Genomic DNA, 23,989 nt, shown 5'->3' on the forward strand with positions numbered 1-23,989 from the left:
AAAATTAAGTACTTCCTAAAGGTACTGCCATCCCTTTGGCTTTCAAAGATCTCAAAACTACATCCCTTTCATTGGCAGGATAAAGACCCCTGGCTTTGGGCCGACAGCGATAACAGACTAATCATGTTCGGCTCACTGAAGGGTCCACTCAGTTCTTCCTCTAGTTCAAGGCAACACAGCTGTTTAATCTTTGACCCTAAATCGGGGCTTTTGCTGCCACACCCCACTGCTCGCTCAGGTGTAGCTCTGAGCAAGCTGGCTGAGCATCTGCACCCATGTGGCCACTAGCACCATCCTAATGGGAAGGGATGCTAGGATTGTTAATTTTCTTCTTTTAATTGTGGCAAAGAAGGGTAGCTTACCAAGAGAGAAGCTGCTGGGTTTAGACACAACGAGGCAATGAAGTTTAGGAAATGCAGACTCCCAATCTGGACGTTCGTTTTTTCTTCCATCTAGTACCTGCCACCCAGGCCACTAATCTTTCAGGGCCTTGATTTCTGTACAATAAACTGGATCCTGCTAGTAGCCACCCCTATCCTATTTTTTTTTCCCCATAGGAATGCAGCAAGTAATTATATATAGCCCTTTAAACATAGAAACCGTGGGCTTAGTCCATATTTTATGATAGTATCACCAATTTCTTTAAAAAAAAATCTCAAAGTAAAATTCATTGCCATTTTCTTTGGCTAATAATTATATTTTTAAAACACTTCTCCTGTAAGCAGGAAGCTACCCCATAGAGGCCATTTCATGTTAGTTTACTGTATACATTTTTTTCTAACTAGAAATAAAAGAATATCTTGGGATAGGTGATAGTAGAGAGCTCAGCGTTCCCCTTCTTACTCCCCACAAAAGCTTGCATTTATAGAAGGGCCATAGACCCACCAGATATCCAAAGGATACCAAAAGACGATGAGAAAGGTGGCCGCACAGAAAGACCCGGGTAAGTGGCAGAGACCAGGGTGGCTGGATGGGTGTAGACGCTCAACCAGTTTGCTCAGAGCTGCCCCTGAGAGAGCAGTGGGGTGTGGCAGCAACAGCCCAGATCTAGGGTCAAAGATTAAACAGCTGTGTTACCTTGGACTACTTACTTAACTTCTCTGAACTTTGCTTTTCTTAACTGATAGAAATATAGACTTTGTAGACAGAAAAACTAAGGTTCAAATCTATCTCTGCGACCAACCAGTTATGGGCAGATTACTTACTCATTCCAAGCCTCAGATTCCCCAACTGTAAGGTTTCAAGGTCATATAGTTACTGCATCCAACCAAAAGTCTAGTTGTACAGTGAATGATCAATCAATGCTATTACTCTTATTGTTCAAGGTGATGGCTATATCTAAGTCTCCTTCCGGCTCTATCTAAAGAACAATATCCTAATTTGTCCATCTCCTGCACTAGATTATAAGCTACATAAGAACCTTCTGTTCACGCCTCTATACTCAGATCTTTACAAACTACCTGGCATACAGTAGCTACTCATTAAAAACCTGCAGAATAAATGAATGAACTCTATTGCATTAAAAGGCAACTGTTTTCTTAATCTAGCTTAATCACATAAGTTCATGCCTGAAAGCACGGAATGAATCTTCTATTCATTGTACAAATCCTATTGCACCATGTCCCAAGCCGGGCAGAGAGTGAGATCATTGCGCATTACGTGTTAAAAGGAAACTTAGGACTCAACCCTCCTTCTCAAGCCTGGAGAGGAGAAATGAATTGCTTGAGCCACAATTCTTCCAAGGCAGGACCAGCTGGTTGTGCTGCAGAATGGAAGGGGTGGGGGTACCTACCTTAACAGCGTAGGTGCTGCCGGGGTCCTCAGAGCAGGTGGCACAGTAATAAATGGCATCTCCCGAGTCACAACAGGGCTTGTTGCAGGTCAGCTTGAAGAGCGACCAGTTATTCTCATTGAAGTGCAGTTCCTTTTTCTGGCCACCCATGAAGAGGTCCTCACACTTGGCCACGAGGCGGACCAGGGACTGGGCGTAGAGCCCCACCAGCTTGGTGTAGGTACCCTCCTTGCTGCTAATGCTGCTCAGGAGGCTGTGGAGCTGGAGCTGGGTGCTGCTGGTGGAGGCCTGGCTGGCCACACTCAGCTGGGAGGAGGAGGCCGAGGGGACCCCTCTGTACTGGAGGCTGGGGCTCCCGCTGCCGCTTCTGCTGCCTGGCAGTCCTGGTGTTGGAACCCAGTGGCCATTGCCTTTGAAGGTTTTCTCCAGAGGCTCAGAAGAGGAGAAGATATGATGGTGGCGGTTCCCGGGGCTCGAGGAAAAGCTGAAGTGGGACTCCTCACGAGCGCAGACGTTGGTTTCCGAGTGGCTGAGGTTCAGCTTGGGACTTGCCGTTCTCGGCTTGGGGCAGCCCTGGGGCCAGAAGAAGCCATCTGGCGAAGAGGCCGCCCGGCTCACTAACTTCTTCTGGGGGAGAGGCGGCGGCTGCACGGGGCCGCTGGGGGACACATCCTCAGTGGAGCCTGAAGGGAATGGAACAGGAGCAAAGAGCTTCTTTCCACTGTTGGTGGGTGAGTGAGTCGGCTCAGATGATGGGCCTGAAAAGGAGAAAACAGGAACAATAAGGCTGAAGGCCTAAGCTACTCAGTGCCAGGGCCTTAAGGGCTTGCATTTATGTATGTATGTATGTATGTACGTACGTACATACGTACGTACGTATTTATGTATGTCAAAATAATTTATTTTTATTTATCTCTTGAGGAGACAATAGATGCACAATGAAAAAAAATTTAATGTGTGCAGTGCCAACAAAGTCTTCCTCCTACCCTGGCTCTCAGCATAAGCCCGCTCATTGGAGGAAACTACCACAGCCATTGCTCATGCACCCTCTGGAGGTATGCTGAAGAACCCACAAATGCACACGCACACATTTACACAAAGGAGAACGAACTCGCCCATTGTTCGCAATATTGCTTGTCTTTACTTGATGCTACATCTTGGAGATATTTCGCAGCAAATATACCCATCTATCTAGTTCTTTTAAATAGCTATCCCATATCATCATGTGCAAATATCATCTATTTAGCCAGTCCTCTTTTGATAGACATTTAGGTTGCTTCTAACATTTTGCAAACAATGCTGCCACAATAACCACAAACATGAACATGTGTGGTTTGGATTTTTTTACGGTAAATTGTACCCTTTATAAATTACTTTCTATAAACCTGACTTTTTAAAAGAGGTACAATTTACCTACAATTCCCCCGTTTTAGTATATAGTTCTATGAGTTTTGGCAAACACTTTAGTGGCTTGGGGGGCAGGGCTGGCCCACAGACATTCTGGAAGGCAGAGGGATGTGACTTTACTAAAGAAACAGATCGTAAGGAAAAGAGAGTCTCTGTTGGGCCCTGAAGTCCCAGGGTAGTGCCCACGGACACCGAATCTCATGGCGGAATGTTTCACATGGCCACAGGTCTCCACAGATAATGGGGACATTATCTGGGAAGCATCCTAGATGGTGAGATGAAGGGTTAATCTACACGGGGTGAAGATTGCACTTTATTCTTTGTATCGATGTATAAAATTGAAGTTTCACAATGAAATAAGAGTTCAGGTAAAAAAAAATATGTAAGAAAAAGCTAGGGACATTGGAAACAGGAACGGGCAAATTGAAATGGTACTCATTTCTTTCATTCTAAGCACTAACTGGAAGATGTACGCACTATTTTAATAACAGCTTTCAAAGGGATGAAAGAAAACAGTGACTGTATTCATAGGTTGTAAAATGCATCCTATAATCCTGAAGGTTAAAATGTGAAAGAAATATGGGTCTTAGATGCAAGGGAATAGGTACTTATGATGTGCACCCCTCATTTAGTTCATTGTGCCGCATCACATTAAGGGCAGGGCATGTGGTGCCTGTAACCCTCCCCATCTTAGCAGAATGGCTGGAATGAAAGAGATGCAACAAACGCAGGAGACCTAGGCAGGTGGTGAAAGGCCCCAAAGGAAGCAAATTGTCTGTTAATTTTGTGTCAGCTCACTCAGATGCACATGACCTTTCCAGGGCTGCTCCTGAATATGCCCACACTGAGTCCCTCTCTGCTTTCTCCAACCAAGGTAGGGGACAGAATAGACCCATAAGGACAAGCACTGGCACCAAGCTCCTCAGATCAACAGTGGGTCTCCTCCCTTGGGATGTTCCTCTCGGGAGCAAGGTGAATGGCCCCGTCCGCAGAACTCACCTTGCCTTGGGCAGGGCAAGAACTGACATCCGGGCCCTCGCCTCACTGACATCCAGACACACATCGACAGTGCATGGGAGCAGGACGCCTCTTGCCCAGTACAACCTCCAGTGCAAAGCTCACAGGAGGACAAAGTTGGTGCACACAGCTTGTTGAACACAAGAGCTGGGAACCAACAGGTTCCTCCAAAGAGAAGCCCTGTGCAGCAGAGTGAGGCCATCGGGCCCCACATTAGCACCTTTCCTTGCTCCTCAGTCCCAGACCCAGGAGGAAGCAGGATGCTTTTTCTTGCATGCTCCCATGATGCTCCACATGCTCCCACATAGCATAGGTGGTCACCCAGTGGTTTATCAAGATTGTAAGAAGTTTTCCTTCCCAACTCATTCTGCTAGTTAATGATAGGCAGGGCGCCTGCCAGCAAGTCTGAATGAGTGATTTATATCCTTTCCAGGAGGCCCAGGTTAATTATAAAGCAAGCAGCAGTGGTGCAGCCAGGACTAGTCAGCTTCACACACCCATGTATTCTCCCCTGAACAGTCACAATGGTGGCACACAAGAAACAGCCAGCCAGAGGAGGTGAGATCCTGATTGCAGCTGACCTCAGCAGGCTCTGAAATCCTGAAGTTCATAGGTCTCCCACCCATGCTCCCCAGAAAGAAGCTTTTCTCCTCCCAAGGGCTGGTCCAAACTGGGGACAGAAGGCTAGGGCAGTGACTCACTTCCTCCCCGCCTTCCTCCTAGCAGCACAGGCCGAGAGAGGAGGAGGATCACTTACGAGCTCCTAGGCTACAAAAAGGAGGAGGAGCAAGAACCCTTATGCATGGGGATCTCAAAGGACACTAAGCCTCAGCCAGCAGTCCCCCAGGTGATGAGCAAAAGGGCAGCCAGGCAGAACCATGTCTATTTCCTGGCCTTTCTGCACTCTGGATAGGGAGGCCCGCCCCATTGAGCTGTCAGATTCTCAATTAATCATCAATATGTAGAAGAACAGGGATGAAAGGAGGAAGTGAAGTGTGATGAGAATCCCTGGTCAATGTTTTAGTCAGGACCTCCAGCGACAGGGACCAGCCAGCCTATGGTCAGGACTTCTGGTCCCCAGTCCAGCGGCTGGGGAGGTTCTGACAAATCAATTCCTTGGCTAGTCCCCTCTGTAAATCTTGTGCTTATTTCCCAATCTTTACTGGTTTGTTCTCCTTGCCTTCCTTGTAGGGCTCTCCTTGATGCCTCCCACACGTCCCTTTCTGCTTCTGCTCTGAGCTGAGGGGTGGACAGCAGGATGAGCCCGTAATTAGCTGCTGACCTCCTCAGGCTGAGTTTCCTTACTTAAAAACTGCCCAGATGGCATCACTACGAATAGTCCAGCATTAATAGCCTATAATTTCAGCTACTCTCTTCATTTTCAACCTCTCCTAACAGGCATTTTGTCTCAAAGCGGCCCCTGAAATAAAATACCTCTAGGCAGATGGTTATCTTGCTTCAACCCTTCCTCTCTCTATTTCTAGTTCCCACAGCTGTCAATGGTGAACTTCCCAATCTGCAAGGATAGCAAGGATCCTTTAAAAAAATAATTTGTACACTCTTTTCCATAAATTACCAAAGAGAATCAAGAGGTTCTGCTTTAGTACAAAAAAATAACTCGTGTTGAGGCAGTGAGAGAAAAGGACTTCCTCCCTTGCCCTCTGTGAGTTCTCTGGCCTTCCCGGGCACTGTGAGGACAGTGGGAGTCAGTGGCTTTGCTCAGACCTATATCTCATAACCACTTAGGCAAGCGGGACTGGGTATTAGGAGGCATGGCCTCAAGGATGAGCAGGTGGGCTGGTTCATTTTCTTTTATTTCTTACATACCATGTGCTTGTCACTCAACAACCCCTGCATAAAGCACGTACTAATCAGCTGATCGCACTGCAGAAGAACGCTCTCCAACCACACTTCTCTCCAGTGGACATGAAGGACTGACCTTATAGGAACCTCACCCAGTGAAATGTGGCTCATCGAAATGCGCACTTTACCTGTACAAGGTAGCATCATGTAGGCATATTATAGTTTTTGTATTTGAAATATATATATATTTCAAATATATATATATATATTACATACATATAACCTAGTTCTGTAACAGGTACATCACCTTCCAACCTGAGGCATCCTTCTGAACTTATGGGTCCTTGCAGCTGTTCTCCATATGTGGAATCAGAGCTGGTGAAAGACCATAATTCACTCTGATAGCCCCCAGCCACCTCAGGACCATATCTCAGCTGTTGATATTTTTAGGGCTACCCTAAATAGATGCCAACATGTGGCCTTTCTCAATGAAACTGAGTTCTCCACCACAAGACAAGCAGTAGCTATCTTCTATGGCATCAGGGGCACTCGTAAGGACCCACTCTGACTCTGTCATTTCCTTGACTCTTACGAGAGGAAACTCCTCCTAAACACGGCTGTAGGCAACATGGCAGCTCAGTTGTGACTATTTGTAGCAGCTGCCACACTCTGCATTTAGAAGAGCCGAAAAGAAGAGGGAACACATATGTCTTGACACCTAAAATAGTTTCAGAATTCACAGGCAAACCACTGGTTCAGAAAATTGTGCCTAAAAACATCCTGAAAAACTTTGGCCAACAGCCCACATTCTCAGGACTCAGCTCCGAAGGCACATGAGACGAATTCAAATACAGCCATACCTCAGAGAGATTGCAGGTTGGGCTCCAGACCACCGCAATATAGTGACTATCAAAATAAAGCGTTTCGGCTGATGGAGGATCTTGCCTTAGATTTGTAAAAATGTGCAACATTTCCGAAGTGCAATAAAGAGAAGTGCAGTAAAGCAAGGCGTGCCGCCCGTGCGTCCTGGTTTTATGCTGGCGTTAGATCACTCCATTTCCGAATTCTGGCTTACACTTAAGGTATAAAAGGGGTGAGAGTGGAAAATACTTTTCTGGGCAGTTTGCCTATATCATAGTTACATCTTTGTAGGGTTTTGTTTGTTTGTTTGTTTCTGTTTTTAATGATTTTGCATGCTAATTGGGCCAGAGAGCTCTAAATTCCATTTCCTAAGTGTTCCTCTCAATTTTCAAATCTGCATGGAAAGCCAGGGGCCAGCTACGGTGTACACCTCTGCATCTCTCTAGTGGTGTGCTTCAGGGAAGAGAAAGTGTTTCTAGTGGGAAACTACGCATCACATATGGCACACTGGGTGGGATCTTAAAAGGACCCAAGGGGAAAGTATACCAGTTTGGTGCCTTTATATTTCAAAAGCAAAGAAGAGCAATCAGGATTTCAATGGTCAGGGAAAAAAGCTTAACCCCTATGTAGAAATGCAGGGCAAAAATTCAAATGTAGTGCTGTGAGGTTTTCCTTATTCTAGAGTCCTCTCTTCTTGCTGGGTTTTAATAGGCACTTTCATTGTTCTCTACAGCCACAATGAGAGCTGAGCTCAAGGAGGAAGTGGTCAGTCCAGTTTTGAGCAGTATGAATGAGCACTGTTTGGCTCTCTCAATGCATAGCTCTGCTTTCTGGTAGCAGCTGGGCCCAAGCAAGGATGGAGGCAAAGGGCAGAGTTCCATTTAAGAGTCCCCACGCTCTAAACTTTAGCTGTTGTGTCTGATTGTTCTCCAACTTCCAGTAAGGTAAAACAAATGAAATTTTCTTTTGTTCAAAAAAATTAGAGTATTTTTTTAATGATGATAATAGATTGTAGAGCTGAAAATAGCTATATGGATTTATCCATTTGTTCAGTCAATTTTTCTTGAGAACCTACTAAATGCAAGGCATAGGGAACAAGCAGATGGAGAAAATCTCGTCCATACCTTGTGGCTCATTCAATCGCCTCATGTTAAAAGTGAGAAAATTAAAGCCATCTGTGTAGGGACCTTGTTAGTGTCACACAGGAAATGGCAGTTTTGCTCGTTTCTGCCAAACCCCTGCCCCCCGCCCCCAGAAGGTTGGGGGTGAGGAAAGGTTCTAGCATCACATGTAACTTTTCCTCCAAAGGAAAATTGTGCAACTTCTTGTTTGGTCCCACAGTCAATGGGCTCAACTCTAAATTTTTTTTTTTAAAGCAATGAGCATTCCTTTGAAAGGTTTCCTTGCTTTTTTAATAAGGTAAAGGTGGTCTGAAATGGAGGCATTATTATTATTAGCATTTTATAACTGAATGGAAAATGTGGCATTTGTGAGTAGTCCCTCGGGACTACTTAATCATCCCAAGAAATAGTAATCGAGACATGGATTCGATTTACATGTAAAAGAGAAGCACTGTCTCAGTTTGGAAAATAGGATCACGGAAAATATTCCATGCCTACAGCCCAAGTGTTCTTCCGGAATCATGATCTTTCAGTCCCTCATTATAACACAATCTTTAAGGGTTTTCTTCCAAATTAATAGTAAAATTAAAAGGTAGTTCAAAGCACTTTCGCATGCTGTTGATGAAAGTATAAATTGACATTTTTAGAGGATAATTTGGTAACATTTATTTAAAATGCATATATATTTTGACACATCAATTCCACTTCTAAGAATTTATCTTACAAATATGCTCACCAAATTATTTCAACATATGTCACAGGATCTTACTGTAGACTTGTGATGAAAATAACCTAAACATCCATTAATAAGAGGTTTAACTGATTCATACGATGAAAAATTATGCAGCATTAAAAAAAATGAAGTAGTTCTAGAGGTTCTGATTTAAAAGACTTCAAGATATAAGTATAAAAATGCACAGAAATGAAGTTTATGATATTCAAAATATGGACAAAATTTCTGAGATAATACAGAAAAAATGTTTGAAGTAGTGGTAGGAGCTGCATTGGGGGGTCTGAAGACTTTGAGTTTTCATTTCATAGCTTTCCTCATTGTTTGAATTTTTACCGTAGACATGTAATGACTTCACTGAAGTAAGTGTGTGTGTGTGTGTGTGTGTGTGCGCGCGCGCGCGTGTGTGTGTGTGTGTTTAAAATTCAGTTTGAAGAGAAATGGTTTAAACAAAGATGAAGCTTCACTTTAGTGATATTGTAAGGGCTCAGGCCACAGACAATCTTAAAAATTAGTAGTTCTTCCTTTGTGATTGCTTCTTCATCCTTTAGTAATAGAACTCTTGGGACAGAACTCATGACCAAATCTGCCTCTATGGGAGTTGGGGGTGGGGTATAAACTCCAATGTAATGTATTAGACTGAACCCATTGATTTAGGATCAAGTGCTTTAACAAGCCTGTTTAACAGTCAGAAAACACACTATTTTTAGCTAGAAAGTTTCAGATACCTTTTCCAAGATCGCCTTTAAAAAAAAAATACTCTTTCTTCTTATAGATTCTCAGGTAACAGCCTGAGAAATAGTAATCAAGGGAGCAAATGCTTGGTGACAGTCTGCTGTCACTTATTTTGACTGATGTCTGATCTTTGTGGACTCACTGTCTCCTGCTGACAGGTCCTCCTGCCCCTCGCTGCCACCTTCATGGCCCAGTTTTTCCCCATAGCGCCTACTACCATCTGACCCACTGGCTACTTGACTCCTTTATCTTCTTCATTGTCCATCTCTCCTCACCAGAATGTGAGCTCCATGAAAGAAGGAACTGGGTATTTTTGGAGGAGTCACTTCTATATCTTAAACAACTAGAATGATACCCAGAACACAGTTTATATTCAACGAATATCTATCAAATTAATGGTTGAATTAATGTACATTTTAAAAACTGACTTGGCATTATTATTTAGAAAAACAAGCTAACTACTGTCAAGATATTTAATTAACTTTCTGTATCTTTTGGTTTGCTAGCTATAAAAATAAGAAAACCAACACTGCCCTGGTACATATTTTCATGTGAGTTTATATCTATGCTCACTGTATAGTTAGACCTCTTATCTAGTGTTTGTACTAACAGTTTCAGTTCAACAAAACTCTCTAATCACCTGTACCATGGGAACCTGGCATCCATAGATGCCTGTTCAGCTACTGAACTGAATTTTGTTATCCTAAATCAAAAAGGAAAATGATCTTAATGAGTCATGAGGTTTGCATATTTAAAAGTAACCGTTTAAAGCACAAGAGTCTTCTGATGACCATTTCATTTAGCAGATCATTTCCCCTCACGTCCATCCACCCATTCACTACAGACAAGCTTCCTGTTGGCAGCATTCATAGATCTGTCCTGGCACGTGCACTTTGTCCCTCCCACAGCAAGCATAAATGAAACAACTGCTTAGACTGATTTTTCCTTCTACCAAGTTGACTCACTGTTCGATTGAACTACCCACATGGACAAATGGGATAACAGATGTGCTCTGATGACTGTGAAATGTGACACAAGCATAGAGATGTAAAATTAATACGAAAATGATACTTTATAAACATAACGTTTAAACAAACTAGTTTTTAAAGTGTAACGAAGTTATAGATTTCAATTATGTTTTTCTTGTAAAATTTAAAATTTTGTCACAGAACTTGAATAGCAGAATGAACCTGACGATCATTTAAGTAGTTTACACAAACAACTACTATGATATGCCCCGGAACGACTTTGTCCTCACCTCTCTGGCCAGCCTATACTGCAGATGCAAAAAGTCAATGAAATGCATCATTTTCATCAGTGATTTCCTACTGACAAAATAAACATATAGTCTAAAGGTATAGTATGATTTAATATATAACATCAGAGAGGTAGATAGTACATTCTGGTTTAAAGAACTTCAGCTTGAACTATTTCTACCTCTCTTATTCTGATCCACTCTCAGCTTCAGTACTAGATGCCAAATAGTAATAGATGGTATGATGGGTGACTACTTCGAGTACAAGGTAGAAGTGAGTAAGGACTTACGGGACCAAAAGATAATTGTTCAATAATAGCTCGAAAGCAAGCAGCCTTGGTTAATGATAGGAAGCCCAATGAAGGGTTTCTCACATTTCATGACCAGTGCTTCTGGATATTTTCCAGATTAATGTTAAAGAGATGTTAGAAAGGAAGAGAGAGAGAGAGAATGAAAGAGCATGCCTTTGGTCTTTTGCCAATTTCAAAGCATGGTTCCGGGTACAGAGCCATACACAGGAGCAGCAGAAAGAAATGGCTTATCCTAAGGAGCCAGAGTCTGGTAACAAGATTCGCACCTTCCTGTGGATCTAGGAATCCAAATTTTGAGATGCATTTCCATTGAATAACTGCTCATCGTAAAAGAATAACCATGAAAATGTACTCATTTTAATTAAAAAATATCTAAATTAGGTGCCACCATTGTACTCATTAACCCCCTGCAGCTCCCTTTTTCCTACCTCCATAAATTGGTTTCAAGAGCATTGTACAATCCAGCCTCCTGCTTTCCACCAGCCTCAAGTCCCATTTTCCCCTCACCTGCTTCCACTGAAGTGTGTCAGGCTGGTCTTACCGCCTTCCCAATGTGCACTGCTAACCCGAGTCTTTACTCCTCTTTTATTGTTTCTGTTACCTGAGAAGCTCTCTCTTTCTCAATTCTAACCACACTTCAGACATGCACTAAGCCCCATCTTCTTGAAAAGCCTTCCTTAAACCCTCTCTCTTTTCCATCAGCCTTTATAAGTACCCATGCCCTGGGCAGCCCAATTTTCTAGCTTATTCTATCTACCCATGTGTCACGTGTTTTTATCTTATTTTCCTTGATAGACTACAAGAGCTCTGAGAGCAAACATCATGACTTGCTGGTTCTGAGAAGCAACGTGCGGAGGCAGTTAAGTCGCGTTCTCATCGATAGCAGCTGGCCAGTGACCGATGGAGGACTCCACTGTAGACTGCTCCCTCAGAATTGGTCACAATCCTGACAGTGGGTCAGGGCTGACCAACACAGGGCTAATGGTTCATGTGCCCAGCCCAGCCCTCTATGGAATAATCTGCCTTGTGGAATTTTTGCACAATGGGATGGGAAAAGGAAAAAGATAGAAGCCCAGGAAAATCTGCAGAAAAAGAAAATCCTCTTTTGTCACATCCCACCCGAATCAAGGCTAAGATATTTCCTGTTTTTAAGTTGGAACTATCAGAAGTTTCCCATCAGAACACACCACATTCTGACTTAAAACGTATGTTTTTGTCTTAGCAGTACTCATCTTTTAGGTAGAAAAATGATGGTGACAGTAAATTTTCAATAGAAGCCTTTACTCCAAAATTGCCTACTGAGAAAAAATTCTTCCATAGGAGTGAGAGAAGAAGCCATGCTAATGCATGTCGAAACCTAACATGATACAGGAGAGGACACACACACACGAAGAATGAAAGAGTGAGAGCTTTTAATACTACCCATCACAACTATAGAAAACGGGAGGTCCTTTTCAGAAATATGCGCAATCAGGACATACCTACACGTGATGCCTTTGAGCTTTATCCAGATAATGGGATGGATGGTAACCTACTGAAACATGTGCTCTTAACTCATCAAACGTGTATATAAACACCTGCTGTGTTCAAGTGTGTGCATGTGTAGACATGTGCGTGTGCATGCACCCACATGAGAGAGGGGAGGGAGAGAGAGGGAGAAACACAGAGGGTTGGCGAGAGAGAAAACTTGTAGTTGGCATGTGCCCAACCCCCTGAAAACTAATCCTTAGGACAGAAATGGAGAGCAGAACTACATAGAGATGGCTCATTACTCAAGGAATCGTCTTTCAACATGCTTTCAACTTCTGCCTCCTCTCACCTTGTTACCATGTGGATGCACCACATATGACTGGAGAGTGCAGCAGGAGATGAGGCACCCTGCCATGGATGCAACAGGGAATCAATGTCAACCACTCCCCGGAAGAGTGTAATTTATGGGAAAAGTAGGACCAAGACAGTAGGTCTAGCTCAGCCCTCCCAAACCCTGGCAGTTAACCCAGTATATCCTGGCCTTCTAGACTCGGGGGAATCTAAGCCTTCATGTCAAGGTCAAGTTGGTTACCTCCATCACTGCAGGTCCTGGAGTCCGAGGCCAGGCTGTCTGTAGAGCCCGTGGTGAAGCTGACGTGGACACCCCTGAAGGATGGGCTGAGGCTCTCTGCGGAGCCTTGGCTCACTTTTTCCAAATCAGAGCTGCTCTTGTTCATTTTTAAAAGGTGCCTGGAAAATGTAGCAACAAACAATAAAAGCAATTAATTTGGTTTCTAGTCAAAAACAGGGCCAATGGACCATGAACCTACTATGCTCTTGAAACCTGACCAACACCAGCAAGCTTCGAAAAAAATACTTTGGGAAGAGAGAACAGGGGCTCTTTTGAAACCTATGCACATAAATGGTAAGAGGTTTCTTGGGTATGGTAAGAGAAGTGAATCTGTTAAATACAGACAGATGCCAAAATCATGATTGAGGAAAAACTGCTTTCATATTTTGACCCTCTCTGCCACAACATTTATGTCATCTACTATATTCTATGTAACATCTCTACAAAGAAAAATTGAATATCATCATATAAGCCAATGAATGTATGGAGATATAGTAAGATTGGGTAGCTTTTGCAAGATCACAGCATAAATGAATTATGTAAATCAGAACTAAAAACATGGGATTTCTTTTTTGCCTGGTACTCTCTTGACATAACTTCAAAGAGTCTAGGTTGTTCCTTGGAATTAAGGGGACTTTATTTAAATTTTAACCAGACGTCTAGTGCAATACGCAGATATAACCATGTTAACATAATCCTTATTCCAGAACTGTGGAATGAATCTGTCCTTAAGCTTTCTATGAAATCTTTTTTTGCATCTCTAAGACAACATTGCCAACATATCAGGGACAGGAACACCAAGTTCAGGAACAAAGAACTCCTCCTTGGAAAAAAACAGTTCCATTATTCGGTAGAGTGTTTAGCTTATTGATTTCTCCTTCCCCCTTTTTCAAGGACTACATGAATATTCACTCTGACCTGACATTTTCACCACAATCAATCCAGCTCTGTCCCTGTTGGTGGTAACCCAGATTTATCTGAACCGATATTTCCTGATGACATTCCTGTTCCCACGACAGTAGATCTATATCTCAACATCTGCTGCAGGAAATATACAATACAATATCGATCTGGCATCAGAACTGCCTTATTTAATGCATATGACCTTACAGTCAAGAGGGTATTGATTGTTCTTTATGTTCAACATGGCCAGGCCCTATTGGTCTTCACAGCCACTGAAATCTCTTGTTCACTCACAGAAAAGTTTAGAGAAAGTTTGTTTGCTACTATGAAAAGTGCTCTTTAGAAACACCTCTCTCTCCCCAACTCTGACCCTTAGAACCACTAAGCTGTTAAACGTAAGTGGGACAGTGATAGCAATATTACAGCTAACAGTATTCTTTATATTTCAATGCCATTGTAGGGATCTTGGAAGTATCATGCTGCAACAGTAGATTATCTTTCTTTTACCCTCTGGCAAAATATAGTCATAGAAAGTTTCATAAAAGATTTTTATTCTCATCAGATCCATCAGTAATGGCTTTCCAGATGAAGCCAAGATCTGAAGTTGTGAATAATGACCACTCCTCAATCTAGGAGAGAAGCCAGCTATGGAAATCCAACTACTGCTCTCTGTGCCCCTGCTTCCCCCCCACCAAACACAGAGTAGTCTCTGCAGTCTCTTGGTCTTCAGGCTCAGAAAATTGCCAAGGGTGAAATTCTAGCACCATAGCTGCTGAACTGGCATAGCTCCTCATTCCACAAACATAAAAAAACACTCGATGATGTATATAGATAAAACTAAAAACCACACAAATGTGTGTGTGAGTACACACACACACACACAATTATTTAAAGTAATAGCAAAGCGGTGAAAGAACGAAAAGTTCTCAGGTGCCAGATGCAAAGAGGGAACACTCAATATCAGAGCATGACAAGAAACGCTTTAACATCGCTGCATGGTAGATGTTCTTTATCAGGTTAAGGAAGTATTTTTATTCTAAGTTTTCTAAGTGTTTTATATTTTTAAATCATTTATAGTTATTGAATTTTATTGAATGGTTTTCTATATCTGTACAAAAGTCATATCATTTTCCTCCTTTATTCTGTTAATGTGATGAGTTACATTAATAAATTAATAAATTAACCCATGCTTGCACATTTTGCATTAACTTAATTTACTACATATGGCTGGATTCAATTTAATATTTAATTTAGGATTTTTAATTTTACATTTAAATGTGAGGTTAGCCCATAATTTTTCTTTCCTGAACTGTTCTTGTCTAGTTTTGTTATAAAGGTTAAATTAGAATTACAAAATGAATTGTGTAACTTTTTCTCTTTTTCAGTGATCTTATATAGTTTGTATAAATAGGGATTATGTGTTCCTTGAAATATTTCTAAAACTTGCCTGTAAAACCCTCTAGACCTGGTTACAGTATAAGTGAGAGTAGTAAAAATTTGTTTCTAATGTATCTAGAATCATTTTGTGGACAGAGAGCCAATGAACAGAGCTCTGTCTATGGGAATTGCTATGTGACGAATGTAGTGTAGCATCAGTGATGGGAAGATAAACAGTTCATGGTACTCGTACACCAGCTATCAATAATAGGACAAAAGAAAATAAGAAGGTAGAACTATATTTCACACTATGTATAATTATGAATTGTTGACAGGAAAAAATCCCCCAAGATTTAAAATTTGTTAGAAGAAAATATCAGAGAAAATCCATAACAAAAGATAAATTTGATTGCTTTAAAATTTAAAACTTCTGTCTCATAAAATAATAGACACTATAAAGTAAAAAAAAAAAAAAGTAAAAAAACCAAATGTGTGGGCAATCCAGCCATTTGCAATCTATATAATGGATAAAGTATTAGAATATAAATATACGAGAGACAGATAAATGACCCCCATTAAAAAAAAGGGCAAAAGATATGAAAAGGCAATTCACAAAAGAAAAAACAAGAAAAGCCAATTAACATATGATCAAACCTACCAGTAATCAGATTATAAATAAAAGAAGATTCCATTTCACACCGATCAGATCAGTCTGGCAATATCAGATATTGTTAAGGATGTGGGAAAATGAGAACTTTCTAGCACTATTTGTGAGACTGAAGAGACTGAAGATTGGTATACAGACACACGCACTGGACAACACATTGATGAATCTTGTGAAGTTGAATATGCATATTCCTATAATGAAGCTATTCACTTTCTATTCTATTTTTCAGTATACATTCTTGAGCAAAGATATTTAAATTTCTAGTAGTTAATGAACTGCTAAGTCAATTTACTGAGTCACGATAGTTTATTGACCAACAGTTTATTTTAACAAAATAGAACAGACCAGAAAATATGAAAATACATATCAGGGATTGTGAAACTTTGTTTTACAAAACTTTCGTTTCAGGGGAGTATGTGTATGTGTGTTGGATCATGATATTAAACATATATTTTCTTATGGGTATTGATTTAAAAAAGGTTAAAAATCATTGCTCTAGAATAGGGGTCGACAAACTTTTCCTTAAAGGGCTACATGGTAAATATTTTAGGGTCATGGGTTATATAGTTTCTGTTGCAACTACTCAACTCTGCTGTTGATGCAGGAAAGCAGCCATAGATAATGTATAAATGATTGGGTATGTTTTCCAATAAAACTTTATTTATAAACACAAATAGCTGGCCTGTGGGTAGTAGATTATCAATTCCTGATCTAGAACAGCATGTCCAATGGAAATATAATGCAAGTCATGTATATATAATTTTAAATTTTTTAGTAGCCAAATTATAGGTGAAATTATTTTAATAGTATATTTTAACAAAATATATAAAAACATTGTCATTTCAACAGGCAATGAATATTAAAATTATTAATGAGATAATTTATATTTTTTTCATATTAAGTCTTCAAAATCTGGTATGTATTTTACATTTATAGCACATGGCAATTTAGACCGGCCACATTTTAAGCTGGCGACTACTGTACCGAACAGTGCAGATCTGGAGAAACCCTCAGACATGAACACGGCTGTTCAAAGCATTACTAATAGCAAAACCAAAATTTTAAACAGTCCAATGTCCATCAATAAAGGAATAGAGACATTATTGTATACAGCATTGCTTATTATAGCATTCAAAAACAAATGAACTTGATTGTAATGTACCAATATGAAAATGATTCTTCAAATGAATATAAAAGTGTACCTTGTAAAAGACTCATGTACAGTATATCAAGTGGTGTCAATTACAGAAACCATTATACACATTTTAAAACATAACAATCTATATATTTTTTGTATAACAACTATACATAGTAAAATGGAAATACTCCTCATTAACTTTAAGATAGTGACTACTCTGGGTAGCACCGGGAAATTGAAAAGGCAATTAAATAAGGAGAGGTCTTCCACTGTACCTATAATAATCTATTTTTTAAAAAACCTTAAAAAAATGGCAAAATGTTAATACTTGAAAAATCTTAGGGAGATACATAAATGCCAGTTAAATTATTTCTGTATGTTTTTTCACTGTATGTTTGAAATATTCGATAAACTGAAAATGAAAGTCTCTAGAAGGAAAGAAAATCACTACGGCTTGAATGAGCCCAGGATGGCCACTCCTGTCGACCTGCTGTTGAGCCTTTGAAAGGCACAGAACAAAAGCGATGACCCGGCAGGATTTCCGTCAGGCCCCTCAGAGGACAGAACAGCTCAGTGAGAGTTGGTTCCACCACAGAATAGCCTCGTAGACGGAGAAAGTTATTTCTCAAACTTAACAACTCTTCTGAGACTCTGAGGGTTAATTCTTCTGCATCTAGTCACTGTGAAGGAGAAGTCACAGCTTTGAAAACTCACCAAGTGAATGCAGACAAAATCAGAGTACTCCTGTGACTGCAGGATAAATTCTCCACGTGTGTGTGTGTGAGTGTGTGTGTGTGTGCGCGCGCGCGTGCAGAGAAGTGGAGAGTTTCTTGAAGCAGACCCTGGTAAATGTTATTACCCAAGCCCCAATTTCATGTTTTCATGGCTTCTGGGAATATTATTACTGTTTCTCTACAAAAAAGGCTCAAAAAGCAGAGGTTCCCACCAGGTAACTAAAATCCAATAGGCATTTGGAATGCTCAGGTATAAATGGAGAGAGAAAGGTGTGTCACTTTCTCTAATAGCAAAATCTTCGGAGTGATGACTCTTTCACAAGCTGTATCCAAAATCTTCCACTCTAGAAAATTGTGTAATCTGTACTCCTAGAGAATTGCCACTTTAAGTAGGGAATGAGCAAAATATCAGATTTTAAAATAAAAGGCTTGCCATCAAAGCAGGGACTGACGACTTATTTTTGTGTCTTGAGACTGTGTGTGCAACAGATTTCTTAAAAGTCCGTGGAAAGGGCTGAATATTCCAATGGTGACTCTTCTGGGCCCTAATAGATTATTCTGTCAGACCTAAGGCCAAATGATAATTCGAATGCACGCAACAACACACAACAAGACTACAATTATTTTTTTACAAGAACCTTTCCCTCATTAATGATAATTTGATTTGTCCTTCATAAAACCAATGCAAACCATCTATGAGATGAAATTTGATGCCAAGTCATTTAAGGAAGTGGCTTCAATGAGCCAAAACCACACTCTCTAGTCTTTCCTCTTTGGGTGGTGAATAACATTCTTATCAGCTAAAGCGAGGACAAGCCCCACACAGATGTCTTTGCTCATGCGGTGTGATAAACGACTCGTTCTTGCTCAGACTTCCTTTCCTGCCTCCCCCTGTTGATTAGGCACAGTCACAGAGCGTAGGGCGACATACATGGCCAGTGGCACACCGTCCGTAGAGACTCAGAGCACTGCAGCTGCTGCCCAGTGTTTTAGAATGGCTTTTCCCCTCATTGTCCTTAGAGAAAGAAGTCTTGCCAGAGTTTTCTCCATACCGTATTGGTAGAAAGCTAGAAAAAATAATCCAGGCGGAAGAGCCATCTGCCAGACTTCCTCATTTGTAGGAAGAAACCTCTTCTAAAAATACCCCTGAGTTTTCACAATGTCCGAAATTCTTAATGGACGCCGAGCCCCAATGTGTGGCAGAGACTATATGTCAAACTTTACGTGGCTGCTAGAATCCTCATACTACAGCATAATTTCAAGTGTTACTGAGGTAAATTTTCATTTTCACCACCCTGACTTTTGTTAAGTTCACATGCTTTTGGTTGAGTGCCTTTTTGCCTCTGGAGCTACATACAGGAAAATTCAAATAATGCCAGCATGCAGTTTTAGATTACCTCTCTAGACCCGGTACACATCTATACCACCATGTCTCTGGGTTGGTCAAATTCACTGCTAGGTTTAGTGATGACTCAGAGAAGACCTTTGAGGTAGCTCTCAAAGTATAAACAGGTTAAAAAATTCTATATACATTTAAAAAATCACTAAGAAGTGAAAACAGAATGGTTTTAGATGCAAATAAATCAAGTTGTACCTAAATCAAAGAATGAGAAACTCTTACCATCCTAGATTCCAGCCCTCGGTGCCATCCTCATCAGCACGGCCTCCCAGAGCCCTGTGACAGGCTGGGCCAGTGACTGCAGGGGTCTCGTGGAGCAGCCCTGAGGATGGAGCGCCAGCTTCAGAGGCAGCAGGAGTGCCTTGTCAGCCTGCTGTGAATCACCAGCTCAAAGCTCTCGGTTTCCCCTCAGTTCCTCTCTGACTTTTCTATAAAATGCATTTCCTGCAAAAGTACAGGAAAGTAGAGACGGATCTGCCTCTCTGACCTGCAGCTTTCAGTCTCCAATTGTCTTATTAGGCTCCATCATTAGAAGCAATTTAAATACCCTCTAAAATACATTGTTTCACCTCATTTATTCTCTGCTATTTAGCCACACCCTAAAGTCGAAATCCTTAAATGATTCAAGCTGAAAAACCAGGTCTGCTTGGTGAATAAGAATACCCCATTTTTACCATATCTTATGCCTGAATTACTTGCAGTGCATCCCCCATCCTGTCTGTCCTGAATACCATTCCCAGGATTTTCAGCAAACAAATACTGACTACCTACTGTGTGCTGAGCACTGTGTTAAGTGTTGGGGATATGATAGTGGATAGAGCTGAAACCACCCCTTCATTGTCAAGCTCCTCAAAAAAAGTATACAGAGGGTTCAATCCATATCTTCAGAAAAGATTTGCATCGACTCAAAATCTTTCTAAAATACTGCTCTCATGACCATGGCTGACTCTGAAGAGTACTACACAGAGCTCCTATAAGGATTCTCAACCTTGGCCACCACACTGATCAACTCAGGTCCCCCACGGTGACAGAAACACACATTCCAGATTTCCTTTGACAATCTCGATGTCTTTATTTCTCTCCACTGTCTATACATTAGAGCGCATGTTAATATACTACTTCCCTCATAAATCCTTCGCTCTAATTAAGCTGGTCTCTCATTATCCTTAAAGCACCCTGTGTTCCCCTCCTCCATCAACAATGACTCGAAGGAAACAAACCTCTCTCCCCTTCAAAACTTTTCCACCCTCAAGACCCAGCCTCGGTAGCACTTACCTATAAATCCCTCCCAAACCATTTTGGTCTTCTCTAACTTGGCTGTCCCCTCTGGAACTCACGCAGAACGGAGTCTGATCCACATCACTGAGCATTTGGTTATAACCCTGGTTAGATTATTCTAATTGTTTCATGTGAAATAGGCTTGTTTCTACCCCCAAATTATAACTGTTTGAGGAGCTGTGTCACATGTTGGAACACAGAGTAATTATTAAATGCTTCTTGATTAAGTTTATCTGCCTCTGTTTCAATAACGCAGTGGCATCTGGGAGGATAAATGTTTCCTTTAAGAAAAGAATTACACTCGCCCGGCAAAACTTGCAAAAGGCAGGAACATTGAGCACACAACCCTCAGGAAAGCTGGATTCAATAGCTGATTCTCTCTCATAACTACATAATTTAATGGTCCCAAAATATCCTGAATTCATACAAATCTACTAGTTTTTACAGTGCTGTTACTGTTGTTGTTGTTTTCCAGGATACAAGAAGAGAAAGGCAGATAACTAAGCTGGGAAGATTTTTGTCGCTTTTATCTTTGGTGCTCTTAGATGAAGATGCGTTGGTGCTCTTAGATGGGATTATTTAGCAAGTGTCTCAGTGCCACCTGAAAGGACTAAGACCCTTCTGCTCTGGGAGCATGTTTTCTCCACTGATCTATTAGCATGTACAAAGATAGGAAGTCAGTTTCAGTTTTGGTCAAATGACCTTTAAGGTGCAGCCTGTTAATTTGCATTTTTAGTTAATGCACTAGTGACTGTGGGGCTCTATAAGCTGAAAAGCCCTTTGGTTCAACCTGAAGATAAATGCACTTTGCATTCGGTGGAAACCATTTAAAAACAGGAATAGAGCCATACTTATTTTTAAAGATAAGGACACACAGGTTTAGGTTACTAGTTGATTTTGGTCAAGGATAAAAATGCTTAAACTGGTCAAATGGAAATTTGCAAGCATTTGCGCTGACTATATACAGATACACTTTGGCATTGAGAGGTATCAATATTTTTAAAAGATGACCTGTCAGATCTCAGAAAATGAATCCTTTATTTGTGACCCCAGTCTGCATGGTTGTGTACTTCCCTAAAGTAGATCGGGACCGCCTGGAGCAGGGGTGAGGACGGCAGATGTTTGGAATTACCTGGCATGAAGAGGTTTCAGCAAAGGCTGAGGACAGGGAGAAGCAGCTGTTGAGGAGCAGGTAACAGAGTGCTGAGAGCCCAGCAGCTTTGGCCCCATCACCCAGTCCACCACACTTTCATCTCCAATACAATCGCCCAAGAACCTTGAGTCCCCAGCTCCAGAAAGTCAAGGAGGAAGCTTTTACATTTGTTCACACAAGGGGCAGATGGTTAGAGAGGATGAAAACAGAGATGAATAACAAATGGAAGTAAAGACTGACCAACCACAATCCACAGAGGGCCACCTCCCACCAGCTGCCTGGTCCACAGGCCAGCACTGTGTAGGAGAACCCCGAGGAGCCTGTGGGAAGGAGAGTCATGCAAGCATTTGAGTGACTTCCCAGATGGATTTCAGAGTCACCTAGGAAGGCCAGGGATGCAGTGGTTAAGAGCATGACACTGGGGTTCCACTGCTTGAGTTTGGGTCTCGGCTACACTGCTCACCGGGCTGCAGGCCCTGGAAAAGGCTCTTAATCTCTTTGCGCTTCAGCTTCCTATCTATAAAACAAGGATAACAATAATACTTACCTCATGGGGCTGTTAGGAAGACTCAATGAGTTAATATTTAATTAGTGCTGCAAACAGTATCAGGTACATAGGAAGTGTTAGTTATTCAGGAAAATGAATGTAGATGGATGGATGGATGGATGGATGGATGGATGGATGGATGGATGAGGAGAGAGAAAGTAAAGCAGAGACACAGAAAGGCAGAGACAGAGAGAGAACTTCAGCAGCCTCCAGTAAACCCAGTAATTCTTTTTACTACCTGGATAGAAGCAGAAAACAGCAGATAGGCTAGAGGTTTCAGTCTCTCTTGATGCCTCTATTTTTATTATGGTACTTTAAAGAGACTCAAAGAAGAAAGTCAATCGGGGTGATGCTTGATGATCTGCATTATTCTAAAATAACTCAGAAGAGTTGATTTGTCCATCAAGCAGACTTCATTTTGATAATTTTCAGTGTAGCCCCAGGTTCAGTGGCTGACATACTCTTCAGAGAAGCAGGTTGCTTAGCTCCATTATGTGAAAATTTAGAAACATAAGAACCTCTTTTATTGCATTAGCCTGCCTCCCACCACAGAAAAAGAATCTCCCATGGTTCTTTCCCTCTTCACATCCCCTCCCCATTTTCCCACCCCTACACAGAGAACTCTGGTGACTGACTAAACCAAAACAGTAGTGAGTTGTTATTCACCAACTTGGGAATCGTTGCTGTTCTAGTCCTGACCTATTCCTGTTGGAATCCATCCACCAAGATGTTCTGTGCTTGACTAGAATCTTTTTGCTTCTAAACTATTGGTTTTGACAATCTTGCCTTCAAAATTATCTCTCTCCTCTTCTTTTGATTCAGCAAATGCTTCAAGTCCACTTTGTTGACCCAGATCTTGAGCCCATCCATTTGGCTTAAGAAATTTGTGTCTATTTATATTGGACTTCATTCCTGGCTTGGGAGATTTAGGCTATTTGTAACAAAGTTACTAGGATGATCTACTTCTCCACTCCTACCCTGGTCCAGCCTGTTGCCCAATAAGGATGAGCTTCCCTTCCTGCTCTCAGGTCAATTCTTCAGGACTCTCTTAAAAGCTCCATCACCCTGTCCTGAGCCTTAGCCAGAACTTCCCCACCCTAGGTAATGGTTCTAGTCATCCAGTTCCAACGTGGGGTGGGGGTTCCCCATACTATCAGTTCTCAGACTGAGTATCATACCATTCAGCTCAACTCTGACACTATCTACTGAAGACAGCATTAGATTCCACAGGTTAAGGACTCAGTCCCATAAGATTGCCTTCTGTCACAGATGCCAATCTCAAGTCCAGGATGTCATCTGACTGACTGGTCACAGATTGGAGGTTCCAACGATCCTTTCCTGGGGTATGGTTAATATGCTAGAGCAGCAAGCACAACTCAGAGAAATATTTTACTTAAAAGAATATAACTCAGGAACAGCCAGATAGGAGATGCATAGGGCAAGGTATTGGGGGAAGGGCGCGGAGCTTCCATGCCTTCTCTGAGTGTGTCACTCCCCACATCTCCATGTGTTTGTCAACCTAGAAGCTCTCCAAACCATGTCTTTTTGGGTTTTCATGAAGGCTTCATCACATAAGCATGACTGATTAAATCATTGGCCATTGGTCATTGATTCTACCTCCAGTCCTACTCTTCCAGTAGGTTAGAGGGTGGGACTGAAA

General features: G+C 41.5%; 1 protein-coding gene across 1 annotated transcript in view; it reads right to left on the bottom strand.

Moving 5' to 3' along the window:
- PRAG1 (PEAK1 related, kinase-activating pseudokinase 1) overlaps positions 1 to 23,989 on the bottom strand; it is a 47,703-nt gene that overhangs the window by 7,267 nt on the left and 16,447 nt on the right. The window contains exons 2-3 of the mRNA XM_023538236.1: positions 13,095 to 13,252; positions 1,793 to 2,550 (exon numbers count right to left, since the gene is read on the bottom strand). Coding sequence (XP_023394004.1) covers positions 1,793 to 2,550; positions 13,095 to 13,252 — 916 coding nt within the window. The remainder of the gene's footprint in view (positions 1 to 1,792; positions 2,551 to 13,094; positions 13,253 to 23,989) is intronic.

Source organism: Pteropus vampyrus, unplaced genomic scaffold, assembly GCF_000151845.1.
Source record: "Pteropus vampyrus isolate Shadow unplaced genomic scaffold, Pvam_2.0 Scaffold8, whole genome shotgun sequence".
Taxonomy (NCBI): Eukaryota; Metazoa; Chordata; class Mammalia; order Chiroptera; family Pteropodidae; genus Pteropus; species Pteropus vampyrus.